We start from the raw sequence: 23404 nt of genomic DNA, 5'->3' as shown, positions 1-23404 counted from the left end.
CGACACTGAGTGGTTCTCCGGCATGTAGCATTAAATGTAAATTACTATATCAGTTTTCCAAACCAAAAGCTTTCATTTATGATTCCTACAATTTCAGAAGTTTATAAATTTTAATTGCAATCGCAAAAAAGACTAACAAACATTAAATGTCCGCTTGCAAATCTGGCAACTCAGTCTGGAAGTCCGTGACGTAAAACGTCAACATCATGCATCCATATGAAATGTCACGATATTGATGCCTGAAAATCAGAAAATCCGGATTTCTGCGTTGTCGGCCATGTTCAGCTGTCATTATGCTCTCAAATGTTGTCAATAAATTTGACCGTGTAGGTCCGCTTAATAGCGAATTCGTTTTTGTTCAGTTTCCACCCCAGTGCCGCACTAACTGCTGTCAAAACGTTTTTTTATTCACTCAGTTTCGCACTCAGTGTCGCACTAGTTCGCCCCGAAAGCTGTTAGTTTCGCACTGAGATGTTTCACGGGTTGGCACTCGGGTTCACCAATACAACTATACTGAACTGTCAAGTTCCGAATATTGTTTTGGAAAATCTAAAAATAAAGACTATGAAAATGGAAAACCTGCTGCTTTTGCTTTTGTATTTTTGGAATCGTAATCCAATTCGGATTCTTATTTTGAAGAGTAGAGTAGACGGCATTAAGCTACGTGTGCTTTCATTGGGAGGTGAAAATAATGATGGATATTCAAAATCAAAATTATGAATGAAAATTTATTTTAACGTATCGAATATTTATTTTATGTGATTAAATAAAAGTTTTTTTCCGATATCGCAGAATATTGAACGAAAACTGTGTCTAATGATAGTTTTATATTAAAATAGTAATTATTTGTGGAACAAAAAGGAAATGCATCGACAAATGGTTAAGTGAGTGTCAGAACTACATGTGTTAGGTAATCAAACAATATTAAGTAAAAATTTTCATTCAAACTTTTATATGTTTACACTGCACTTGGCCCTTCTGATCTGATGGAGAACAATTTACCTCCCAAGCACTAATATCACCACCAGACGTCGACACTGTACATTTGCCGTCGTAAATATAAACAAATCAGACTATATAACGCACACCAACAAACCACCGCATTCGTGAAACTAAAAACGTTTTTTTATTACAGAGTCAGTTTGGCACTGACTCAGTTTTAAAAACGAATTCGCTATAAGGGAGTAAAAAGTCCCCCAAACCAAATCACCAGCTGTATGGCAAATATTGTATAGGATATTAAATAAGAAATTTTGGCGGTTTATTTGAATCCCTATGTGGTTTAACATAGGATCTATAGTTTTTTCATCAAATAATAAAAAAAATACACAGTACAAAAAAATGTTTGAAATTTTGATAAAAAAATATAACTTTGAGACCCACATCTGCTCAAATTTTTATTTAAATGCGTTCGAATGTGTCTCTTTTCTACATGTGGCGTAATTTTTCCTGGATTTTTAAGAGCATTGCGACGCACAAAAATAATTTTCTTCATCGTCTGCATTATTTTTTAATTTTCTTGAAATCGATAATTTTATTATATTCGTGGTTTTCAATTGTAAGATTAAAATAAAAAAAAACAAATCGGATTTTTTTAAGTGTTCTTCTCATTAATCCGAGTGATCTTTCCACAAGGACTTTATTTTTTTCTCACAGAGCTCTATCGTACTCCTGACTCCTATGAATTTGGTAAACCATCTAAATCCAATGTAAAGATAATCTCATATATTTTAAGATACGAGAAAAAAAGTTGTACAGCGCAATGCTCTAAATATACCGACAAAATTTGAACATATGAAAAACAAATTTTAAAAAATATTAGAGCAGTTATGGGTCTCTAAATTCAAAATATATTAAAAATGCCCAAAGGCCAAAAAACCATTTTTTTTCGCACAATCCTCTTAAAAATTCAAGTAAAAAAATACGCTACATGTGGAAAAAACAATACATACGAACACATTTAAATAAAAATTAGAGTAAAATTAGGTCTCAGAGTAATATTTTTTTTTCAAAATTTCGAAATGCCTGAAAATATATATATATTTTTTTTTGTACCGCGAAAAACACTCTAAAAATTCTGAAAAAATCACATATACCTAAAATAGACGTAGGAAGAAATTTGAATACAAACTAGAGTAGTACTGAATGTCAAAATAAAACAAAATTAAAATTTAATTTAAAATAAAGATAGAAATTAATTTAAAATTTTTTTAGTGTTTGATTTTCTGATGAAAAAATTGTTTGAAAATATTGATCGATACACCTAAGTAAGATGTACTTTCAGTTTTTTTTTTCATATTTTTGTCTCAAAGCTATTGAGAATGACGTGAAAAAACGAATAGGTGCCTTTTTCACCATAGATCATATGGTGTACCATATAAGGACTCAAATATATGGTACTACTGCCAAAATGTTTTATTTAGTACCCTATACAATATTTTCCATACAGCTGGTGATTTGGTTTGGGGGACTTTTTACTCCCTTACCCAGCCAGACTATTTGGAAATATTAGGCTGTCAAAAAAGTCCTGCGGTATTTCCGCGAGGTGTCGTTGTAAGCGCGTAGTTCTAGTTGTATTCATTGTATCGAGTCATACTATAGCTTGTTGGAAAGGTATTTTTGCGCGCTATAATATAGTCCTTGACAGTGTTTTGTTTGGTTAAGTCGTTCGTGAGTTATAGTGTCGCAAATACGGAGCAAAATCCGAGAGAAAATCCGACATATTTTACAGTACTACTATGACAAAGGCAAAAATGCATCTCAAGCTGCCAATAAAATTTGTGCAGTTTATGGACCCGATACAGTTTCCATTTCCACCGCACAACGATGGTTTCAACGTTTTCGTTCTGATGTAGAGGTCGTCGAAGATGCGCCACGCTCCTGTCGTCGCGCCTGTCGTCGAAAATTGCGACAAAATCGCTGAATTAGCCGAGAAAGACCGGCATAGTAGCAGCCGTAGCATCGGCCAAGGGCTGGGGATAAGTCATCAAACCGTTATTAACCATTTGAAGAAGCTTGGATTCACAAAGAAGCTCGATCTATGGGTGCCACACACGTTGACGCAAAAAAAACATCTTTGACCGTATCGACGCATGTGAATCGCTGCTGAATCGCAACAAAATCGACCCGTTTCTGAAGCGGATGGTGACTGGCGATGAAAAGTGGGTCACTTACGACAACGTGAAGCGCAAACGGTCGTGGTCGAAGCCCGCTGAAGCGGCTCAGATGGTGGCCAAGCCCTCATTAACGGCCAGGAAGGTTCTGCTGTGTGTTTGGTGGGATTGTCAAGGAATAATCTATTATGAGCTGCTTCCCTATGGCCAAACGCTCAATTCGGACCTGTACTGCCAATAACTAGACCGCTTGAAGATAGCACTCATGAAGAAGAGGCGATCTCTGATAAACAGAGGCCGCGTTGGCTTCCATCAGGACAACGCCAGGCCACACACTTTTTTGGTGACGCGCCAGAAGCTACGGGAGCTCGGATGGGAGGTTCTTTTGCATCCGCCGTATAGTCCGGACCTTGCACCAAGTGACTACCACCTGTTTTTGTCCATGGCGAACGAGCTAGGTAGTCAGAAGTTAGCCACAAAAGAGGCCTGTGAAAATTGGCTATCCGAGTTTTTTGCTAATAAGGAAGCGAGCTTCTATAACAGGGGTATTATGAAGTTGGCATCTCGTTGGGAACAAGTCATCGAACAAGACGGCGCATATTTGACTTAAAACAGATGATTGTAACTAATTTTATGAACAAATGAAAATTCTGAAATGAAATGAAATAAAAAAAAATTTTTTTTGGTACCGCGCAACACTGAAAAAAATCACAAATATCTAGAAAAGCCGTAGAAATACATTTAAATATGAATTAGAGTAGTACTGAAGCTCTAAATCCCAAAAAAAAAAAATTCAAAATTTCAATATTTTTTTTAGTACTAAAATTTTTGATGAAATTTTTCTTGATACACCGTAGTAAGATGCACATTCAGTATTTTTTTCAAATTTTTATCTCAAATCTTTTGAGGATGGCGTGAAATAAACGAAAAAGTACGTTTTTCACTATAGATCCTACGTCAAACCACATAGGGATTCAAATAAACCGCCAAAATTTCTTATTTAATATCCTATACAATATTTGCCATACAGCTAGTGATTTGGTTTGGGGGCACTTGCTACTTCCTTACCCGGCCAGGCCCTTCACAACTGTGTTCATTCATATTCATTATGTGCTATTTGAGCCAAGGCGCTTCTATATATACCAGGTGAAACAATCATATGAAATGCACTTTCAGCCATATTGGAATTGCTGTCGGTATTGTTTACAAAAAGCTGCCAGCGGCCCTCTACAAACTGCTACGACGCTTATTCGAACGATGCCTATGTTCGGCTTTCGCGAATTTATGTGAAAAAGAAGGGATGATTTTGTAGAATTTCATTCTTATCCAGTTCATCCACTACTCTCGCATGTGAAAATGCAAAAATGGCGTATCCTAGCAATAGCAAAACAAACAACCCCCGCTCCACAAACCGTAATCCCCTTCTTCTTAAAGTGATGGTGTTGCTTCACCTGTTATACATTTATATAAGCGCCTTGATTTGCAAAATAGTGGAAGTTCTAAACAGCATGATCGAACAAGCATAACTTTAGGCGAAACATTGCAAAAATAAGGTTCGATAAAATACCCGTAGAGTACAACAGTCGTTCGCCAACTAGGCCTACTTCAACTGGACTGCTTTTGAACAGGGTGTACGTTAACTCGACTGCAGTCCATTTATGTATCAATAATGGGTGTCATATTCAAATAGAACTTTTACTTCTGCTGTTTTTCAGACCAGATAGCAAGTGGAACTCGATAAATGGGTTGCATTACCTGCCCAGTTAACGAACGAGTACTTTAAAAGGATAGTTTTGTTACTATCTTTCAAAACTTTGCATATTGACAAATTCATGTGTGTGGATATCGCAAAAATATTATAGAACAAATTTTCGATAATATTGCCACAAATCGACTGCATTAACATAGTTATGAACCAATTTCATTCGATTCAATACCGATATTTCAACAACTGTGCCAACACTCCATATACATGATCCTGTGAATCAATATTTTTTCAGTTTTCCAATATTTTGTCTATAATTACAACACACCACCTTTTCTTGAACTGCTTTTATTTCCAAGTTAAACCAACCCGATAAGACAATTCGTCAACGTAACGAAATACCATTTTTTTCACACAAATATTTCTTCATAGGCCAAGTATTGTGAAATTGCAACTGCAAAATAAAATCCTGGGAAATAAATTCTAGGAAACAGAAACGTTCATCTATGCAGAGTGTACATAACAGGTATACAGTATCAGCATTTTCTTTAATTATCGATACTGGTTTCTGGCAAAACTTAATTTTACACAACAAAATGAATTACCACGTAAATCCTACATGAGTATACTGCAAAGAAATTGTGAAATACAAATTTTGAGTAGGATTAAAGGAATATTCATATAATTTTATTCGATTCAAATACTGTTTTAAAAATATAGCTTCGCTGCAAAGGTATTCTATATGTTTAATCCACGTTTTACTGTCTTTTTTTGTCTTCAAATCCTTGTTTTTTGTATTATCATAAAAGAACCAATTTTACTACATCACACCACTATTCGCTGCTCGTTTCCTCGGCATCCATTTATATTGTGTCTATATGTAATGGAAAGTAAAATATATTTCTCCATTTCTGTATGTAACAAATTAACGTTTTTTTACAAGTTTTGAAAAAGAAATCAATTTCATATGGTAGTAGTAATAGTAGTAAGTGCTTCTAAAAGATCTTTCACTTAGGGATGTTGCTTCCACTCGGTGAAATAAATTTGGTTTTACTTCGTTTATTGTGCTGCTTGGGGCAATCGCCCATTCAAAAGGATCCCAGCGTGGAACTCTCTCTCTCTCTTAGTTGGCAATGTCTTCCAGATTTTGGATGTCAATCACCGAGATGTAATTGCCGCCAAACTCGGCGAACTTAGCGTGCTCGTGCAGCTCTGCAGATCGCTTAAAAACTGAAACATTTCAACGTTTGTTTAATATACGAGTGGATGAAGTGGATTGGCAAGGCAATCAAAATATTTGGTAAAAAGATTTATAAAAGCAAACAAGCAGTGTAGCAGGGTATTTACAGTAAAATGAGCGAACTCACCTCCGGAAACGAGTTTCTCCAACCGGTACATCTTCATATCCTCGCATTCCTTCGTTATTCTCGGCGAAACCTCGGACAAATCTTTCAGCTCTGGAGTGATAACGCGCATATTCTTACGAATGGTTTCCGTGTTAATGTTGTAGTAACCGTTCCACATCTTTTCAATCAAATCACGCATCGACCTGGGTGGCAACACGGTTGTACGGTCCAGTGTCATCAAGAAACAACGTCCGCTGTCCTTGTCAATAATACCGGTCTGGTTGAACCTGAAATCGTGCAGAAAACGTCCCTGACGCTGTCCGTGGAACACAGGAACATTAATCTTGGAATAGTTTTCATCTTCATCCAGCTCGAATTCTTCCTTGAAAAATTGATTATCCATGGTGGCTTTTTCCGCTTCCTCCATTCGATTCTCCACCTCCTTCATTTCGTTCTGGAAAGGCTTGAAAAGATCCTCAATCCGCCCGAACCGATCTAGAGCAGTACTGAGCCGAGTCACGCCGCCGTTGTTATCGTCGCGAAGCATCGCGTTCATATAATACATGTTGTCGTTGTTTACGCTGGAGGAATCATACGGAATCTGACAGAAACCGTGAAACCTCATGTGGTTCCGAGAGTGGGCATACTGACGATAGTACAGCACACCCGCGATGATTCCCAGGGATGTCACCAGCATGGCAATCAGAAGCAGGATAAATGTGGTGGCCGACGAGATGCGACGGGCTCGCCGGATCAGAATAATGCTAGACGCGATTGACTCCTCATCGTGGGGAGCATCCTGTAAAATAAAATAGAAAGTAAGTTTAGTATTCAAGCATTATTCTTGAATGCTATAAGTGGTTATAAATGGCAGCAACCACGCGGAAAATCCGATGCCCGAATAACCTTGGAAATAGTTTCACATTCGACGTTTTGATATTTTTCGCATATCGTCCGTTCGGTGGAAAAGTCATCGTCGATGAAAACACCTTTTGTTTCCCAATGTTCATAATCTTAAATTGGAGCTACCATTTGGAAGACACTCAATGGCCAACTAAAACAATGCGATGAAGAAGATGCCTGCAACAACTTTTCGCACACTCCCCGTTGAAACAACGAATAAATACTTGTCAACAGTATTGAAAAGCCCCAGAATCCACGTAGTCCCCCAATGTATATAGCTGCCGTAACATTTTGCACACTGCTATCAGCAATACGTGCGCGAATGTACTGTGAAGAACAAGTTATGGAGAAAAAGAACAGAACATGGTGTGTAATTCTATTTTGCTGCATTTGGAAGTAATGTTTCATTAACGAAAGACAACCGGTTTGATTGGAGAGCAAATTATAGTTTTAATAAAACGATTTTCTTCAAACTTAGGGAAAAGGGCCTTGCCGGGTAAGGAAGTAAAAAGTGCTCCCAAACCAAATCACTAGCTGTATGGCAAATATTGTAAAGGATATTAAATAAGAAATTTTAGCGGTTTATTTGAACCCCTATGTAGTTTGACGTAGGATCTATAGTGAAAAACGTACTTTTTCGTTTATTTCACGCCATCCTCAAAAGATCCGAGATAAAAATTTGAAAAAAAAATACTGAATGTGCATCTTACTACGATGTATCAAGAAAAATTATCAAAAAAAAATTTCATCAAAAATTTTAGTACCAAAAAATAATGAAATTTTGATTTTTTTTAGATTTAGAGATTCAGTACTACTCTAATTCATATTTAAATGTGTTTCTACGGCTTTTCTAGATATGTGTGATTTTTTTCAGCTTTTTTTCAGTGTTGCGCGGTATCAAATTTTTTTTTATATTTCCAAAGAGTGGTTAAGTAAGGGAGTAAAAAGTGCTTCCAAACCAAATCACTAGCTGTATGGCAAATATTGTAAAGGATATTAAATAAGAAATTTTGGTGGTTTATTTGAACGCCTATGTGGTTTGACGTAGGATCTATAGTGAAAAACGTACTTTTTCGTTTATTTCACGCTTAGCTGAATATTCTTCCCTTCACTTTCCATCATGCATTGGATGTGATTATGGATGTGACTGTCCATTTCAACCCCACCAGTGCAATTATTTTAGTAATTTAAATTTACCACTCACGAATGAACTTACTTTTCCGTACATAAGCTTCTTTGTCAACTCCCAAACCGAAATGAATTAAATTTTACAATTAAACCACTCAAAATGCTCAATATCTAAGCCGTGAAAATTACATTCACACGCGGAATCATGTTTGATTTTCGGTTTTTGTTTCCCTATTCCACTTTTGATCAGAATTCATTGTCGTGGTCCCAGGGTTGCCACATATACAGAATATTCTGTATTTTACAGATTTTTCGCCAAATTTTAGATACAGAATTTGTATATACAGGATTAAAGATTTTCAGCAAAAATACTGAATTTACAGATTTTTTAAAATTAATTTTTAAACATTGAATTTATTACAGTGCATACATAGACACCTTGATTTAAAACATAAATATTGAACGCAACGCAACGAGATGGCTTTCGTTGGAGGCAGTTTTTAAGCGAAATATTGAGCGATTTTAAGAGCTATTCATTCCAAGTTAAGTATGACCATAATCAATATGCTAATTATGCTGTTTCTAAACATTGTTCTACCGCTCATCAATAACGACAATTACACCTTTCAATCCGAAAGTTCTCAATTTTACGAACTTTGTAATGAGACCAAAATGATATTGCTTATCATGTTGGGTAACTTATGTTTGGAGAGCTACGTGCAATCATTTGCTGATGCTGACATTGATGTGAAAAATTTTGAAGACTTGCAGTAGAAGCCTGAGGATGTTTACGTTTGTATTGATGCGGAAGAAGCTGAAAAAGGATTGGATGCAACTAGGAATCTGATCTTCAAATCGATTTGTCGTGACTTCTATATTGAACTCGTGAAACAGATTTCAAAGTGATTTGATTTTAGCAATCCGGTTATCAAAAACCACGGCCTTGATAAACCCTCAAAATTTCGTCATGCTACCAAACCTTAATGATTTCATGCGCCAATTTTCTCAATTCGTTAAAACGTTAAAATTGAGTGACTCAGATATAACTTGGTCCCAGCTGTTGGATGCCAAAAGACGTGATGAGAAAATTTTGTATTCATTGCATAGGTCGTTGGTAAAACACTTTTCGATGACATTCATCAGCGTGTGCTGAACGAATATTTTCGCTTTATAATGCAAACTAAACAAATCCGGAAATCGGTTGGCACCCATAATTAATAAATAAATAATTAATTAAAGCGAAGAACTACGTATCGGCTCAAAGAGGAGCTTCAAGGATGAAATTGACGAAACATTTGAAGGCAAAGTTCAACAAAACCATGTATAAACATCATACAATTCAGAGGGAAGAGGGATTATGAGAAAACCTTTTTATGATTCATTTTGTTGTATTGATACGAAAACTCATAAATAAGAAAAATAAATTCAGAATAAAGCTAAATTTTAATTTTTTCCCTTATTTTTTCTATACAGTTTTTTTTTGCTAAATATACAGATAAACAGATTTTCTCAGAAAATTTTACAGATTTAAATGTGGCAACCCTGGATGAATGTTCGTCTTACCCGCGGTTCCCCTACCTATAAGTTCCTGCCAATACTAGCATGATGGGGAAAAGGCCGGGAGTATTTATTTAAAACTCGCGGGTTCGTCGGTTTAGAATATTATTATTCTATTGAATATCATTATTTATTTGTGATTCATCTAACTCAGGGTTTTCTCAAGGTGGTCGATATTGACCCCTTGAGGTCGATATCAGTTTCCCAGGGGTCAACAAGATACTATATAAGTTGTGTTACGAGAACCAACTCGTTATGAGAATAACCAATATTTTAGTGGAAAGTATTGAAGTGTGAAACATGTATTAATAATTATTAATTACACATGATATTTTCTGAATTTAATGTCTATTGATGAGAAAATTATATATAATATACTCACTGAACAACAACAAAGTTTTTGGGGGTCGATTGTATCACTTCATTCTGGAAAATAGGTCGTTTGGACAAAATAGTTTGAGAGTCCCTGATCTAACTCATAGTATATAAGAATATAAATAATAATAATATTTAAATAGTTCATTAAAACGTTTTAAACTGTATTTAAAAACATTCACGTAACAACAGACATCTAACAAATGAAGCAAGAATCAACCAATCTGAACATGATATTTTCGTTTGGATTGCTTCAGATTTTTCAATTGTTTGACAGTTAGTTTCATAAAATACATTATTTTGTTCATTGTCATGATTTGCTATGGAGTGCCCAAATCGATTGATGCAAAAATCTCATAAATCAACCAGGAAATAACTGAGCAGTATATGCAGGGTGGCCGCTCAATTTCAATTTCAATTTCCCGCATTTTTTTTTATATTCCCGACCCTCAAAAATGAAAATTTAATAATAGTGTGTCGCTAGTTGAAAATTGATTTTTGGAACCCAAAATGCGAAAATATGTTTACTTTAGTGTTTCTAAGTTCCGCAGGTAACAAAAAAATTAAACGATGTGTTTCTCAGCAACAGATTTTGGGTTGGATATAGGGTTTAGGAGATACGGATGGGTTTGTTCATGGAATATATGCACCTGAAACCAGACGCGCTTTAAAACGTGTCAGATTCACCCCACCTCTACCTACCCAGAATTGAAAAAAAAATCATTTATGAAAATAACTGACCAGAACCTCATTGATCACATCCAAACATATTTCAAGCATGTTGAACCAAAAATCCATTATGCGACTCTTCTATGCCACCGAAATTCTACACCCAAACTAGCATTGTCAGAAAATATGTCATCTTCGGAAAAAGAAATACTTTCCCTGTGCAAGGATGTGAAGGGTGAAATGAACAAATAAAAGCCCACCTTTCAAGAGTTTTAAAATGTTTGTATATATGAGTGCAGACCTGAGAGAAAGAGCTCAGACTGAACGTCAGCCTAGAATAGTACCCAAAAAAAAAAAGGTCCAAACGATGCTAAGCAGGGATTGAACGAAGACCGGTTGAAATAAAAAATTGTTTTACACGACTTCTCTATCCACATCGCCACTGGTGCTGTTGCATAAGTGCGTGATAATAAAGTGTTTTCTGAGAATAAAAAGAAAAGCATAAACGTAAATGTATCCTTTTCCGTCGGGGCCGTGCATGTGGTAAAGTATGCGAAAAGGCTTAATGCGTGATTATTTGCAATGTGTCTCTTGTTTCGCTCTATCATATTGCTCTTATATTGCTATGAAATATACAGTGAAAGCTCTCTATAGCGACATCGCAAGGGACCGTCGTTATGGAGAATTGTCGCTATAAAAGATTGTCGTTAAGAGAGTTCAAATGTCGCTATAAGGAGAGCAACGCCCAAGCTCACGCAAAACAATCAAATCATCAGAAACAAAAGTAATTGATATGAATATGAAATTCAGCTCATTCGTCCGGTAATTAGAATTGATTTTTTTTGTTGATAAACCAGCATAGATAATCTGGAAAGCACCTGCTTGCTAGTTTTGAGAGGGTGGGCTCATAGTTTCATTGTTGAATGCTCCATCAGTCCCTGATTTAATAAACGATTGATTTTTTTTATCTCATCGCCAGACAAAATATACCAATTGAACATCATTGAAGCCATTATTCTTACCCTTTTCACGACTCTAGTCCATATTTTCGATGATGAATGAATTCGCATTGTGCGGCACATTGAATTCATTAGACAATGCTATCTTTTTAGTACCCTTTTCGAACCTTTCAATTATGTCCAATTTATTTTGAGCCTTAATGATTCTCGTGTATTTTAACTCATTTTAGGCAGTAAATGTTTTCGAAGTGAAACAAACGATACTTCAAGTTATTGCCTGATTTCGATATTAAAAGCTTTATCCGTAAAACAACTACGTAAACAATACATTCATTTTTAAATGTATTGAAAATGCAATTTATTCTTTTGCTCTAGGACGGGATTCTTGTACAACAATGCTTCGATCAATTTGTTTCAATAAGCTTACCCTATTTTTTATGGCTTGAATTTCTGTTTTTGTAAGTATTCGAAAATTTAAATCAGTTGGGCGTGAACAAATGTTCTCAGTTAATTAACCCTCTACCACCCAAGTTTTTTATTTATCTAATAAAACCTACTCCACTTTTATCTCGAATTTCCGACTTTCAACATAAAATACTACTAGCAGAAAGCTGCCACCATAAAAACAATGTGTATGTGTGATAAATGAAAATATTCTAAAGGCGTTCTAGTTCTAGTTTTCAATGTTCATTGAAAATAATGTCTGAATAATTTGGAAAGAGAATTCGCAAAGCCCGTCTAAAGGCGGGCTTGGGCTGTAGAGGGTTAAACTTTATAATACACAACATAGACACAACATTACGTTCGTAGGCACTAACATTGACACACACTATGAGTGGAATGAAATTGAAAATTGTCGCAATAGAAAATGTAATGTTTTAGTAAATAGAAGCGATAATGTGTTGTTATAGAGAAATGTCGCAATAAAGAAAAGAATTTCTATGCGATTTCGAAGGGACCTTCAAACATGTCGTTATACATAGACTCGTCGCTATAAATATTGTCGTTATAGAGAGCTTTGACTGTATATTATACAAATGCTGTACCAGTATGGGAAGGTAACACATTTTTGTTATTTTTAAACTCATATCAGGAGGTCAAAATATGAGCTAAAATTAATTTAGGATGTACGATTAATTCAATGTAAATCAATTTAAGTAATTAAATTATTTGAATAAAATCTCATCCGCATGTCTCAACAGTCAGAATAAACAAAAATTGAGCAATCAGTTCTCATTTTGTGATCCAGTAAAGTAAGTGGAATTGTTCAGGTTTTTATTTATACAAATAACCCATGCTTAATTATTTCATTAACAATCGCCAATAAAATTACACATAATAGTAACCTGTCTTGTTAAAAAAAAACGCTGGACAAATATGCTTAGCAGGAATAAGAGCATATAAGACGAGATGAAGTAAACAACACAAAGCAATTTTAATGACCCTGAATCTGATTCCTTTTTCTTAAAAATGCGTTAGATGTTGGATCTAAATGTCAACTATCAACTACTAATTTTCAAAGATACAAATGTTTCTATTAGATACCAAGAAAATCATAAGAGAAAAGAACGTGAATTAATCATATTAAGATTATTAAGTGTTATTATAAATCCAGTTCAACTTTCAACACTTTTTGACGTTTCTATTTTTATCGCCCTTCAAGGCTTCAAGGCTTCAAGGCTTCAAGGCTTCAAGGCACATCTTCAAAATAAATTGTCAGCGCTACGCGGCGCACAGCGTGGCATTCTTAACCCAACTTCAACCTCAACTGTGTAATTCAGAAATGACACCTAACAGTGATTCCTCGCTTGTGAACTTTAGGCCACTAGCGTTCCATATATATATTTATATATATATATATATATATATATATATATATATATACGAAATTAGGCCAGCGTTTTCACAACTGCCATACTTTAGCTCGAAAAACATCTTGGCAGTATAACGTAAAAATAACGCTGGTGGCAACCCAATGCTTTTCATTCCATTCTATTATTCCTACTAGATTAACCACTTGAGCTATGATTTAAGTTCCAACAATCCTGACAAAATTCAAATTCCTCATTCGGTATTTGGCATTCTTTGTGTGGACTCCGACTTGACAACATCGTTGCTGGACGAGCTGAATGACGATGGGTCGAGTGCCTTTCTCAAGGCAATGAATGTGGAGATGTAGTGCAGGTGTAGAGTAGAGTTTTCCAAGGGCCTTTTACAAGGCTAGAGACGAATGAACTGAAAAAGTTTAAAGTCTCTATAATCAAAAACCGAACCGAACCGAACCGGTATTCGGCCATGCATCGAGTTATATCATTAGTCCCCCAACCTTTGTATTACTTTAGAATTATATATATATGGTTTTACCACAAGGAGGTTTCTATTCATTGATTTTGGCATTCTACATTCTACAAATCATTGAACTTCCATTGAATTCTTTACTGACGTTTCAAATGTTATAATTCAGTGTCGGTTCTCCTAATTTCTTCCAAGCATTGACATTCTCCAATTAGTAGTCTCTGTTTTGCACATGCCTAATTGCATAGATTATTTGAAAACGGCATAAAATAACGTGAAAGTCTGCTCATAGCGAGTGTCATTTTTATACACCTGATCTGCAAAATTTTAAACTGCTCGCATAAAGTAGAGCAAGATAGCGAAATGTTCGTTGCATCTTTGAATGGCTGGGTGGGGTAAAGCGTTTTTTGTTAGATGCATCGACAATAGCAGGATAATATTCGTTCGAATTTGAAATAGGACAACTCAACATGGTCTGGACGAAACTGAATGTCAATAATTAAATGGAAAGTAATTAAATGTTGTTGTCGAAGTCATTTTTGCGATTGGGTTGATTTCGGTTGGTTTCGTAATCATCGCCATCGACTCGAACATCATTTCTCACGCGAAGCGAGTTCGACGCATGTTTTTCAATAGCATTATTGGCACTCTCAATTGAGTTACCATATTATTGCAGTAAATGAGATAAATGGGGCAATGAGAAAATGTACTTGAACAATTCTTTTTTTGTCATAGATTTTTGAATGTCAACGACCACGATAGCTTGCCTGATAAAGAAACCAAGAAATGGGGCTTTGATGCATTTCCTGCATTAGATGTCACTATTCATTATTTAAAATATTTTCGATTTTCTTTGTTTGCTTTTATTCGGTTTCAACATTTGAAATAATAATAAAAATAATAAAAAAAGATATTTATATCTAACGCACAAGCGACATATGCTTGTGTGGGTGTACCTACGAGCTGAAATCCAGTTTCGGTTTCAACATGGGCTGATTGCAGTTAAATCAAAAGGAGTGCATTGAAGCCATCATCCATCCCTAGACCAGAGCTGATGGTAGCGGTGATTGATGCGAGATAATCGGTGAACAGGCGATAATCAAATCTCACTCGTTACGGACCACCCAAACTATTTTTGGCGTGATTCAATTACTGTCCGTTCAATTACTACTGATCCACGCATCTGTTCCCCACTAGTATTGCCATTTTTTTCGAGCCGAGAAAATTTTGACGCTATCGCAGCCCTGGGATTTCTTGCTGCGACATGCCTCACATTTGATGCTCTTCGTCCTGTAATCATATGGTGATCCTTCGGTAACGACGGTCAAAGATGAACGAAATTAGGCCAGCGTTTTCACAACTGCCATACTTTAGCTCGAAAAACATCTTGGCAGTATAACGTAAAAATAACGCTGGTGACAACCCAATACTTTTCATTCCATTGTATTATTCCTACTAGATTAACCACTTGAGCTATGATTTAAGTTCCACTATCCTGACAAAATTCAAATTCCTCATTCGGTATTTGGCATTCTTTGTGTGGACTCCGACTTGACAACATCGTTGCTGGACGAGCTGAATGACGATGGATCGAGTGCCTTTCTCAAGGCAATGAATGTGGAGATGTAGTGCAGGTGTAGAGTAGAGTTTTCCAAGGGCCTTTTTCAAGGCTAGAGACGAATGAACTGAAAAAGTTTAAAGTCTCTATAATCAAAAACCGAACCGAACCGGTATTTGGCCATGCATCGAGTTATATCATTAGTCCCCCAACCTTTGTATTACTTTAGAATGACACATAAGAGGTACTCACGCTTAATCATTTTATGCTGATGAGCTCTAGTTAACGTCATACATTCGTCAAAATCGTTAGGGATCTAAGAAATAAGACTACTAGAATCTGGCTAGGGAACTCACATCTTTGGCGGCGATAGATATAGACGTTTATCCCCGTTATCGTTCTCCGAAGTATGGTTTAACGATGTCGAAGATATCGGTGAAGGAGATTTGGTTATCGTAGTTGATCAACCGATGCGGAATAGGTGGACTAGAAAACAAGTCGGAGTGACAGGTTTGAACAGACGTATCCGAAGAACCAATTGAATTTTCGCCGGCCGGTGTCCAAATTGGCCTTCCTAACATTGAAAACGAGTAGATCTAGGGCAGAATTAGCAGTTTTACGAATAGGAGAACTGTTGATTTTTCTATACCCCTATACCCCTCCCCCCGTCATCCACGTGGGAATTTCTCTATTTCTTGGATAATAATCGGAAAAATAGTTCAATTGCGCTCAAATTCAATTTTATGTTTGTTTTTATTTATTATCTTATATTTTTACGTTATGAAAAATTTAAACTTCATCAAAAGCAGCGGGTTCTTCTCAATTCTTTGAACAACTTTGGAGAACAATCCGTGAAATTATTTGTAATGCTGTTTGTTTTCTTCCAAAATCCATTGAATTGGAATTCAATTATTGGAAATCATTCAAGAAAAACTAAATCTCAAAATAAGACAGCAGGAGTATAAAAATTGATATGCACATTTTTATGCCTTTGGGGAAATAAACATGTTGTGTTGTGCTATAAAGTTTACGCGAGTTCAACTACAAATTTGCCAATCAAACTAATAGATGTAAGTCAGTGCCCAATATTTGATGCCGTTCACTTAGCTAATCCGCAAATTCATCATCCCATCAAAACCAGTTTAATATTACAAAATCTTTCCTCGTCTGAGCTTCAATAATAAGTCCACGCGTTTCATCTACCAATGATGTTTCTTCGTTCACCTTCATAAATATTGGGAAATATTGAAAATATTGAAATAAATGAAAATCAAAAGAAAAAATTTAACCCTTTAACGGGTACTGGAAACCATATTGACACCATCGTTTTTTATTTATATCTCTTTTTTAACAATAAATGATCACTTCTTACTTTATGTGGTAACTTGTTTTGATATTTAGTAACATGCCTGATTTTTTGAGCGCGAAAAAAATCAAAGGCTATTCATTTTGGAGTCATTTTTGTGTTAATAACTCCCAATTTTGCGCAGCAAGGGCAAATTTCTCGTAAAGTCAATGGCACCAGTGGCCGGAGGTTTGGTGGTTTGGCACCAGTGGCCGAGTGGTTAGCGTCTCACATTATCATGCCGGGTGTTCGGGTTCGATTCCCGTTCTGGCCGGGTGATTTTTCGTCAGAGAAATTTCCTTCGACATGCACTGTGGTCACGCGTATTCTAGAGCTTGCCCCTCGGAATACATTCACGGCGTGTTATTTGGCTTAAGAAATCTCAACTAAGTATTAATAAATGACGCTAGTTAATGTATACGTTGATGTTAGAGGCGAATGAACTGAAAAGTTTAAAGCCTCTTTAATCCAAAATCATCATCATACGTTGAGACGGGAAAAGTTTCGCAGGGAACGTTAACGCCATTCAAGAAGAAAAGGGTTGGCAGGGAACACCTTGGGTAAATCAGAACGCTTCTTCTAGAATGCCGATTTTGATTCGATTAGCTTTGAATAGTACTTGTTGGAATTTATCGATTGATTGTTTGGTAGAAGCTCATAATGTATATATTCTTTTTTCTATTTTTTCCACTAGCTGTTACGAATTGCTTCAAACTGTGACTTTTCATTGCATTTATAAAGCGAGTTGTTGATGGAGATGCATTTTATTTAATGTTTTCGGTCAGGGAAGGTAGGGAAGGTATTGAATTAGAGAGACTTTAAACTCTGAGAGTTCATTCGTCTCTTGTTTTCGGTCAGAAACTGTATGACTCATACATTGTAGCGTTTTCATCAAGCTTCACCAGGTGCTCATGAATTGATGTGTCGTATACCGAGGATTATTCATGATCAGCATATCGAATCGATTATCATCAGTTGCGCACATCTTGCTGGGTTAACCAATAACTAGAAGCGTATACAGAAAATTTAACAATTCAACGAAGAAGAGCATTGCTGCTAGGGAGACTTTGAGAAAGATACGGTCCTTGTGAAAGAATTTGTTGTTCTTAAAAAACAAACTAAGCGACTATATTGACAGCGGAAGCTAAATCGAACCAACGAAAAAAATGTCGTGTATTTTTAATATTACATCATTCCAACATGCTTAAGTGGCGTCTGAATCCTGCCGATAATGGCGTCTCAATTCAGATCGATAATGATAATGCATTCTTTTGAAACCAATGAAAATAAGTCGATCGCTCTCAGCTCATGTTCGATACTCTCAGAATACAAATTTCAGCAAAGAATTTCAACGATATGAAGAACAGCCTTTTTTTTTCATAAATACGGATAAATTTCCTGGAAATACAGAATATTTTTCATATGTAATCGAATACAGATTATTTTTTCAAAACCTGGATGTAATCTATAGCCCCTCTCTCCCTCTCCGTGGACAAGCGTAGACATTTTTCTAACCCCTACCCTCCCTAAAGTTGTCCACGTGGGATGTGGGCAGCTCCTTAGGCGTGGCGCACAAATTATGTAGCGCCGAAAATCCGGATTTTGCTGGGAGTCCACAGTAAGTAACGCAACCTCGACCAACCGCTACATTAGCTTTTGGTTCAGTTTATGCTGAGCATAGCTGAGTGCTACAGTAGATTTTACACTTTTATTATGTTAAATGTCGCCACGTATTATGACGAGTATATTAATAATTTAAATTATGCTCATCCAGAAAATGAGTTTTAGCCGACATATTTTTTATGAAAATTATACGTTGTAGGTATTTTACCGCGTCTAGCAGTTGGATCTACCTTGAAAACAAACGCACACGATTGACACTACCGTGTCAACCCGATCACTGAGTGATTGTCACTGTGTTACCGTCCCTCTAGCAATCGTCGCAGCAATTCATTTTTATCCAATTGAATGCTCCTTGATTAACGGAAGTCCTTAAGCTTCAAAAATCAAAAATCGAATGCGACAACAATAACATTGATATGATTGATATACCAAGCCACTCAATTCCAACGATACAAGATACAAAATTTTTGAACCGTGGAGACGGAGGTTATTTAAGTTTATCGAAATTTTGACGGCTAGCTTTCAAGTACTATTACATTAATGGTTTGCATCGATACAAAATCAATAATAAATCGCGATGATTTTTCTCTTTCAATGGAATTTCGTTATCTCAGCGTAATATATTTGATAGTTCTTGATTAAGATTGTCATCCCAAATAACACTCCATGATTATATTCTGAAGGCATGTTTGAGAATACCCATGTACCAGAGCAAGTTGGAAGAGACTGTTTTGACGGAAATTCCATTATCAGAGCGACAATCGAACCCGAAGGCATATGTGAGATGGTAATTATTTTTGTTTGCGTCATCATATAAAAACTTGTCGGGACAAGTTAGTCGGCTGCCCCAAATTCCACGACACAAAGTTTTTTTTTTAAACACCCAATTCATACCATATTTTCTATTAAAGTCTACCGAAGCGTACATTCGCTTAATGTTACCGGTAGACCATCATTTCTCTAATTAAAAAAGAAACTTACTTCTGGGGTATCGATTTTTCAATACCACATGAAGTGTGTGAAAAAAAGAACACGCGTATATTCGAAGCAGCCATAACGGAAGATTCCATAGAAGGGCAACTCGAAAAAGTATTAGGGCCATTCCTATACATTGTCTGTTTATTGATGCACGACACGAGAAAAAAAAACCCTTAATTATCAACACAAAACGGAGAAACTTTTACTGACGACAATAAGGTGGAAATTGAAATGGAGTCTTTTGTTCCCTATTCCCTCGGACATATCACTCTGCAATAGCAGAAGGCAAATATCATGGATTTTATCACCACAAATCATAAATTACTCCAGAAATCGACAGCAAGGCAGCTCGGCACTCGTCGTTTATTGTTATGAAGGCAACAGCAATGTAAAGCGCAATAAAAAAAATCAAACAGAAAAAAACATGGACGAAACACTTACTAGCGGAGCGCTGGGAGCAGTCGTATTTCCAGAGCCTCCTCCTCCTACGAGGGGCAACACCGTCTTCTCTGGTTTCTTCGCATCACCAAAGGGTTTCGTCAGGATGGTCATCGTCGGTTAAAGTTGGCCCTTTTGCTGCACCCTATCGAACACGGGCTTGTAGGCGTTTCCAAGGTTGATTTGCTAGTTTTAGCCACAAATTATACTCAGTAACTCAGACGGAAGAAAACACGATACTGGAACGATTGATATGTTTTTATTGTTCTCTCGCTACTAACAGCAGTGTATCGAAACTGTGCGATCGAAGCTATGCAGAGGGATCTGAATGGCGAAAACAATTTGGAGAAAAGTCTCGAAGAGAGATACATTTAGTGGTGTTCAAGAAAATCGCGGTATTATGAGTGTCACATTCTATCGCAATTGGCGATCTAACGTACAAATCTACACCTAGGCGGCGCTGCGGTGAAAGTGATGATGGTTTTAAATTTTGCCATGTGAGCTTATGGAAGGTTTGTAGTTCTTTCCATAAATTACAATGTTATAATCATAAAAGATTATTTGATTGCGATGAGTTTGTAAGAAATTTAATTCTGCGCAATTTTATATATAACATGTTATTTATTTACCTCTTTCAGTAGTGAAAACTATAAAAATGTTGACAATGGTTGAATTAAAGAAGGAAATTCGAGAGCACAATCAAACACAAGTAGAAAAATGCACTATTCCTGCTTGTGAGAACTACCTTGGAAAGCCCGGAAGTAACGCAAAACGTAAACGATCGGTGAGACATCTGGATTTTGTTTTTGAACTAAGAAAATGATGCTAATATAACCTAAAACTCAAAAACAAAACACGTATATTTTACTTCTTTATTTACAAAATAAAATTTCAATTTGCAGTATCCAAAATACATATTTTCTAACTTTTTTTTCAATTTGTTCATACAAAATAGAAGTCATGCAGAAAATTTAAAAAATGGGCCCAAGATGGTAAAACGGTTTTTTGACGAACTTGGTGGAACATCGAATTTTTAGAAATTTTCGAAACTTCGAATTTTTGTATGTTAACAATCCTTTTTAGCCACAAATTATGAATCCTGATGTGATTTAAAACAAAAAAGCTTATTATCAATCTCCTTCTAAATGTAGCCATTCTCGAAATATTTAAAAAAATATTTCTAATTTATTGTCTTTTTTATAGTAAATAATACCTTTTAATATGTTTGTCGAGTTATACCGTCATGTTCATGAAATTTTATGAATTTGCTTATAATTTCAAACAACTTTTCCAAATACACATCATGGTTCATTTTTTGGCTCAAGCGTAACTTTTGAAAAGGGCGTATCGATTTGGGTAAGAGAAATCTTTGATAATTTATATCTCAAAAAATATGAGTCGTACCGAAATAGTGTGTTAGAAAGAGTTATAGAGTATTGTTGGTTTAATTTGAAAAAAATATACACTGAGAAGAAAAATTATTACTCTTTTTTTATTTACAAAATAAAATTTTAATTTGCGATATAAAAAAATATGTGTTTTTTTATTTTTTTTTTCAATTTTTTCATATAAAATAAAAGTCATGTAGAAAATTTAAAAAATGGGCCCAAGATGGTAAAACTATTTTTGACGAACTTGGTGGAACATCGAATTTTTAGGAATTTTCGAAACTTCGAATTTTTGTTTGTTAACAGTCATTTTTAATCACAAATTATGAATCCTGATGTTATTTGAAACAAAAAAGGTTATTATCAATCTCCTTCTAAATGCAACCATTCTCGAGATATTTAAAAAAATATTTCTAATTTATTGTTTTTATTTTTATAGTAAATAATACCTTTTAATATGTTTGTCGTGTTATACCGTCATGTTCATGAAATTTTATGAATTTGCTTATAATTTCCAACAACTTTTCCGAATACATCATTATGGTTCATTTTTTGACTCAAGTGTAACTTTTGAAAAGGTAGTATCGATTTTAGTAAGAGAAATCTTTGATAATTTGTATCTCAAAAAATATGAGTCGTACCGAAATAGTGTGTTAGAAAGAGTTATAGAGTATTGTTGGCTCATTTTGTAAATAAAAAAAAGAGTACTAATTTTTTTTCTCAGTGTATATTTTTTTCAAATTTAGCCAACAATACTCTATAACTCTTTCTAACACACTACTCAAATCGATACGCCCTTTTCAAAAGTTACGCTTGAGTCAAAAAATGAACCATGATGATGTATTTGGAAAAGTTGTTGGAAATTATAAGCAAATTCATAAAATTTCATGAACATGTAAAACACGACAAACATATTAAAAGGGATTATCTTTATGTATAAAAGAGAGTTTTTCCCACGTACGTATAACTCATCATCACGGGAGAACGGCTGATAAGATCCATGTCGTCCATATATTTTGTGAGTTTGTCTTTACCCAAATTTGAATGATAGAGTACTTTGTAAAATATTTGAGATGATTGGAAAACTTCGAAAAAATGACTATGTACATCTTTAGGGGCTGTCCACATACCACGTGGACAACTTTAGGGGGGTAGGGGGTAAGAAAATGTCCACTCTTGTCCACTCTTGTCCACGAAGAGGGGGTAGGGGGTATAGACTGAGTCCACGTTGACAGGAAGAATTTTCTCTCCGTATTTATCAATAAACGGATTGAGCCGCCTGAAAGTGCTGCCCAGTCAAACATTCTTATATTTTTTCTCATATCATGGATCTTCTTCAGTGAAATCTGTATTATAAAAATATCTAACGTAAATTGTGAATGACCAACCATTTCCTATGATCAAACTTTTGTAGTTACGGGGTATACATAGCTCTCATAGCCAAAACTATAAAAATTAAAGGATTTTTAATGGTTAAGACTCCATGATATGCGTAGATGATTTTTCATCAAATATAATGTTCTATACATTTTGTTATATCTCGAGAACAGTATATGATAATAATGTCTGTATAGTTTTTATACAGAATTGCGTGTAAAATAATTTTTCCAAAGTATTTTCTTTCCATTAATTTCTAGGAATCAATATTTACATTTGCATGAGATCGTCTATGCATGACTAGTCGTCAACTTAAAACAATTGAGCCAGTGTTCTGCTAAATTATAGAATACTAGCTGTACCCTGCCACACTATGCTGTGGCATATTGTGGTTGCATGGTTGAATTGGATTTTTCATGTTTTTATGTTGTAATAACAAACCTAGATGTGTTTGGTTATTTTGTATATTGTATCATAGTTTGAGTTCAATCGGTTCCGTATTTTTCGAGTTTTTGACGCGTACACAAACGAACAGAACATTTTTATATATAGAGAGATTTCAGGAGATGATAGAGGATCATATTTGATGAAAAAATCCTACGCATGTGGTCAATTCTCAACTAGAACATTGTAGAAATTTTCTTAAG

General features: G+C 35.4%; 1 protein-coding gene across 1 annotated transcript; it reads right to left on the bottom strand.

Annotated features, from left to right (window-relative positions):
• Positions 1-5150: 5150 nt before the first annotated feature.
• LOC129776494 (uncharacterized) lies at positions 5151-20333 on the bottom strand. Its single transcript, XM_055782171.1, has 3 exons — positions 19996-20333; positions 6186-6963; positions 5151-6048 (listed from the first exon to the last, which is right to left on the bottom strand). Exons 1-3 carry the CDS (start codon positions 20104-20106, stop codon positions 5942-5944), a joined length of 996 nt encoding a protein of 331 aa, XP_055638146.1. The 5' UTR covers positions 20107-20333; the 3' UTR covers positions 5151-5941.
• Positions 20334-23404: the final 3071 nt, after the last annotated feature.

This window comes from Toxorhynchites rutilus, chromosome 3 (genome assembly GCF_029784135.1).
Source record: "Toxorhynchites rutilus septentrionalis strain SRP chromosome 3, ASM2978413v1, whole genome shotgun sequence".
NCBI classification, from domain to species: Eukaryota; Metazoa; Arthropoda; class Insecta; order Diptera; family Culicidae; genus Toxorhynchites; species Toxorhynchites rutilus.
The sequence above is the reverse complement of the archived record's forward strand: the minus strand, read 5'-3'. Positions and strand labels throughout refer to the sequence as shown.

What these genes read in the sequence shown, in the direction of transcription:
- LOC129776494 (XM_055782171.1), bottom strand. Translation starts at nt 20,106, where the DNA reads ATGACCATCCTGACGAAACCCTTTGGTGATGCGAAGAAACCAGAGAAG. An exon ending in CTGCTCCCAGCGCTCCGCTA is followed by an intron (nt 6,964 to 19,995) that starts GTAAGTGTTTCG and finishes TTTATTTTACAG; the next exon opens with GATGCTCCCCACGATGAGGA. An exon ending in GGAGAAACTCGTTTCCGGAG is followed by an intron (nt 6,049 to 6,185) that starts GTGAGTTCGCTC and finishes GAAATGTTTCAG; the next exon opens with TTTTTAAGCGATCTGCAGAG.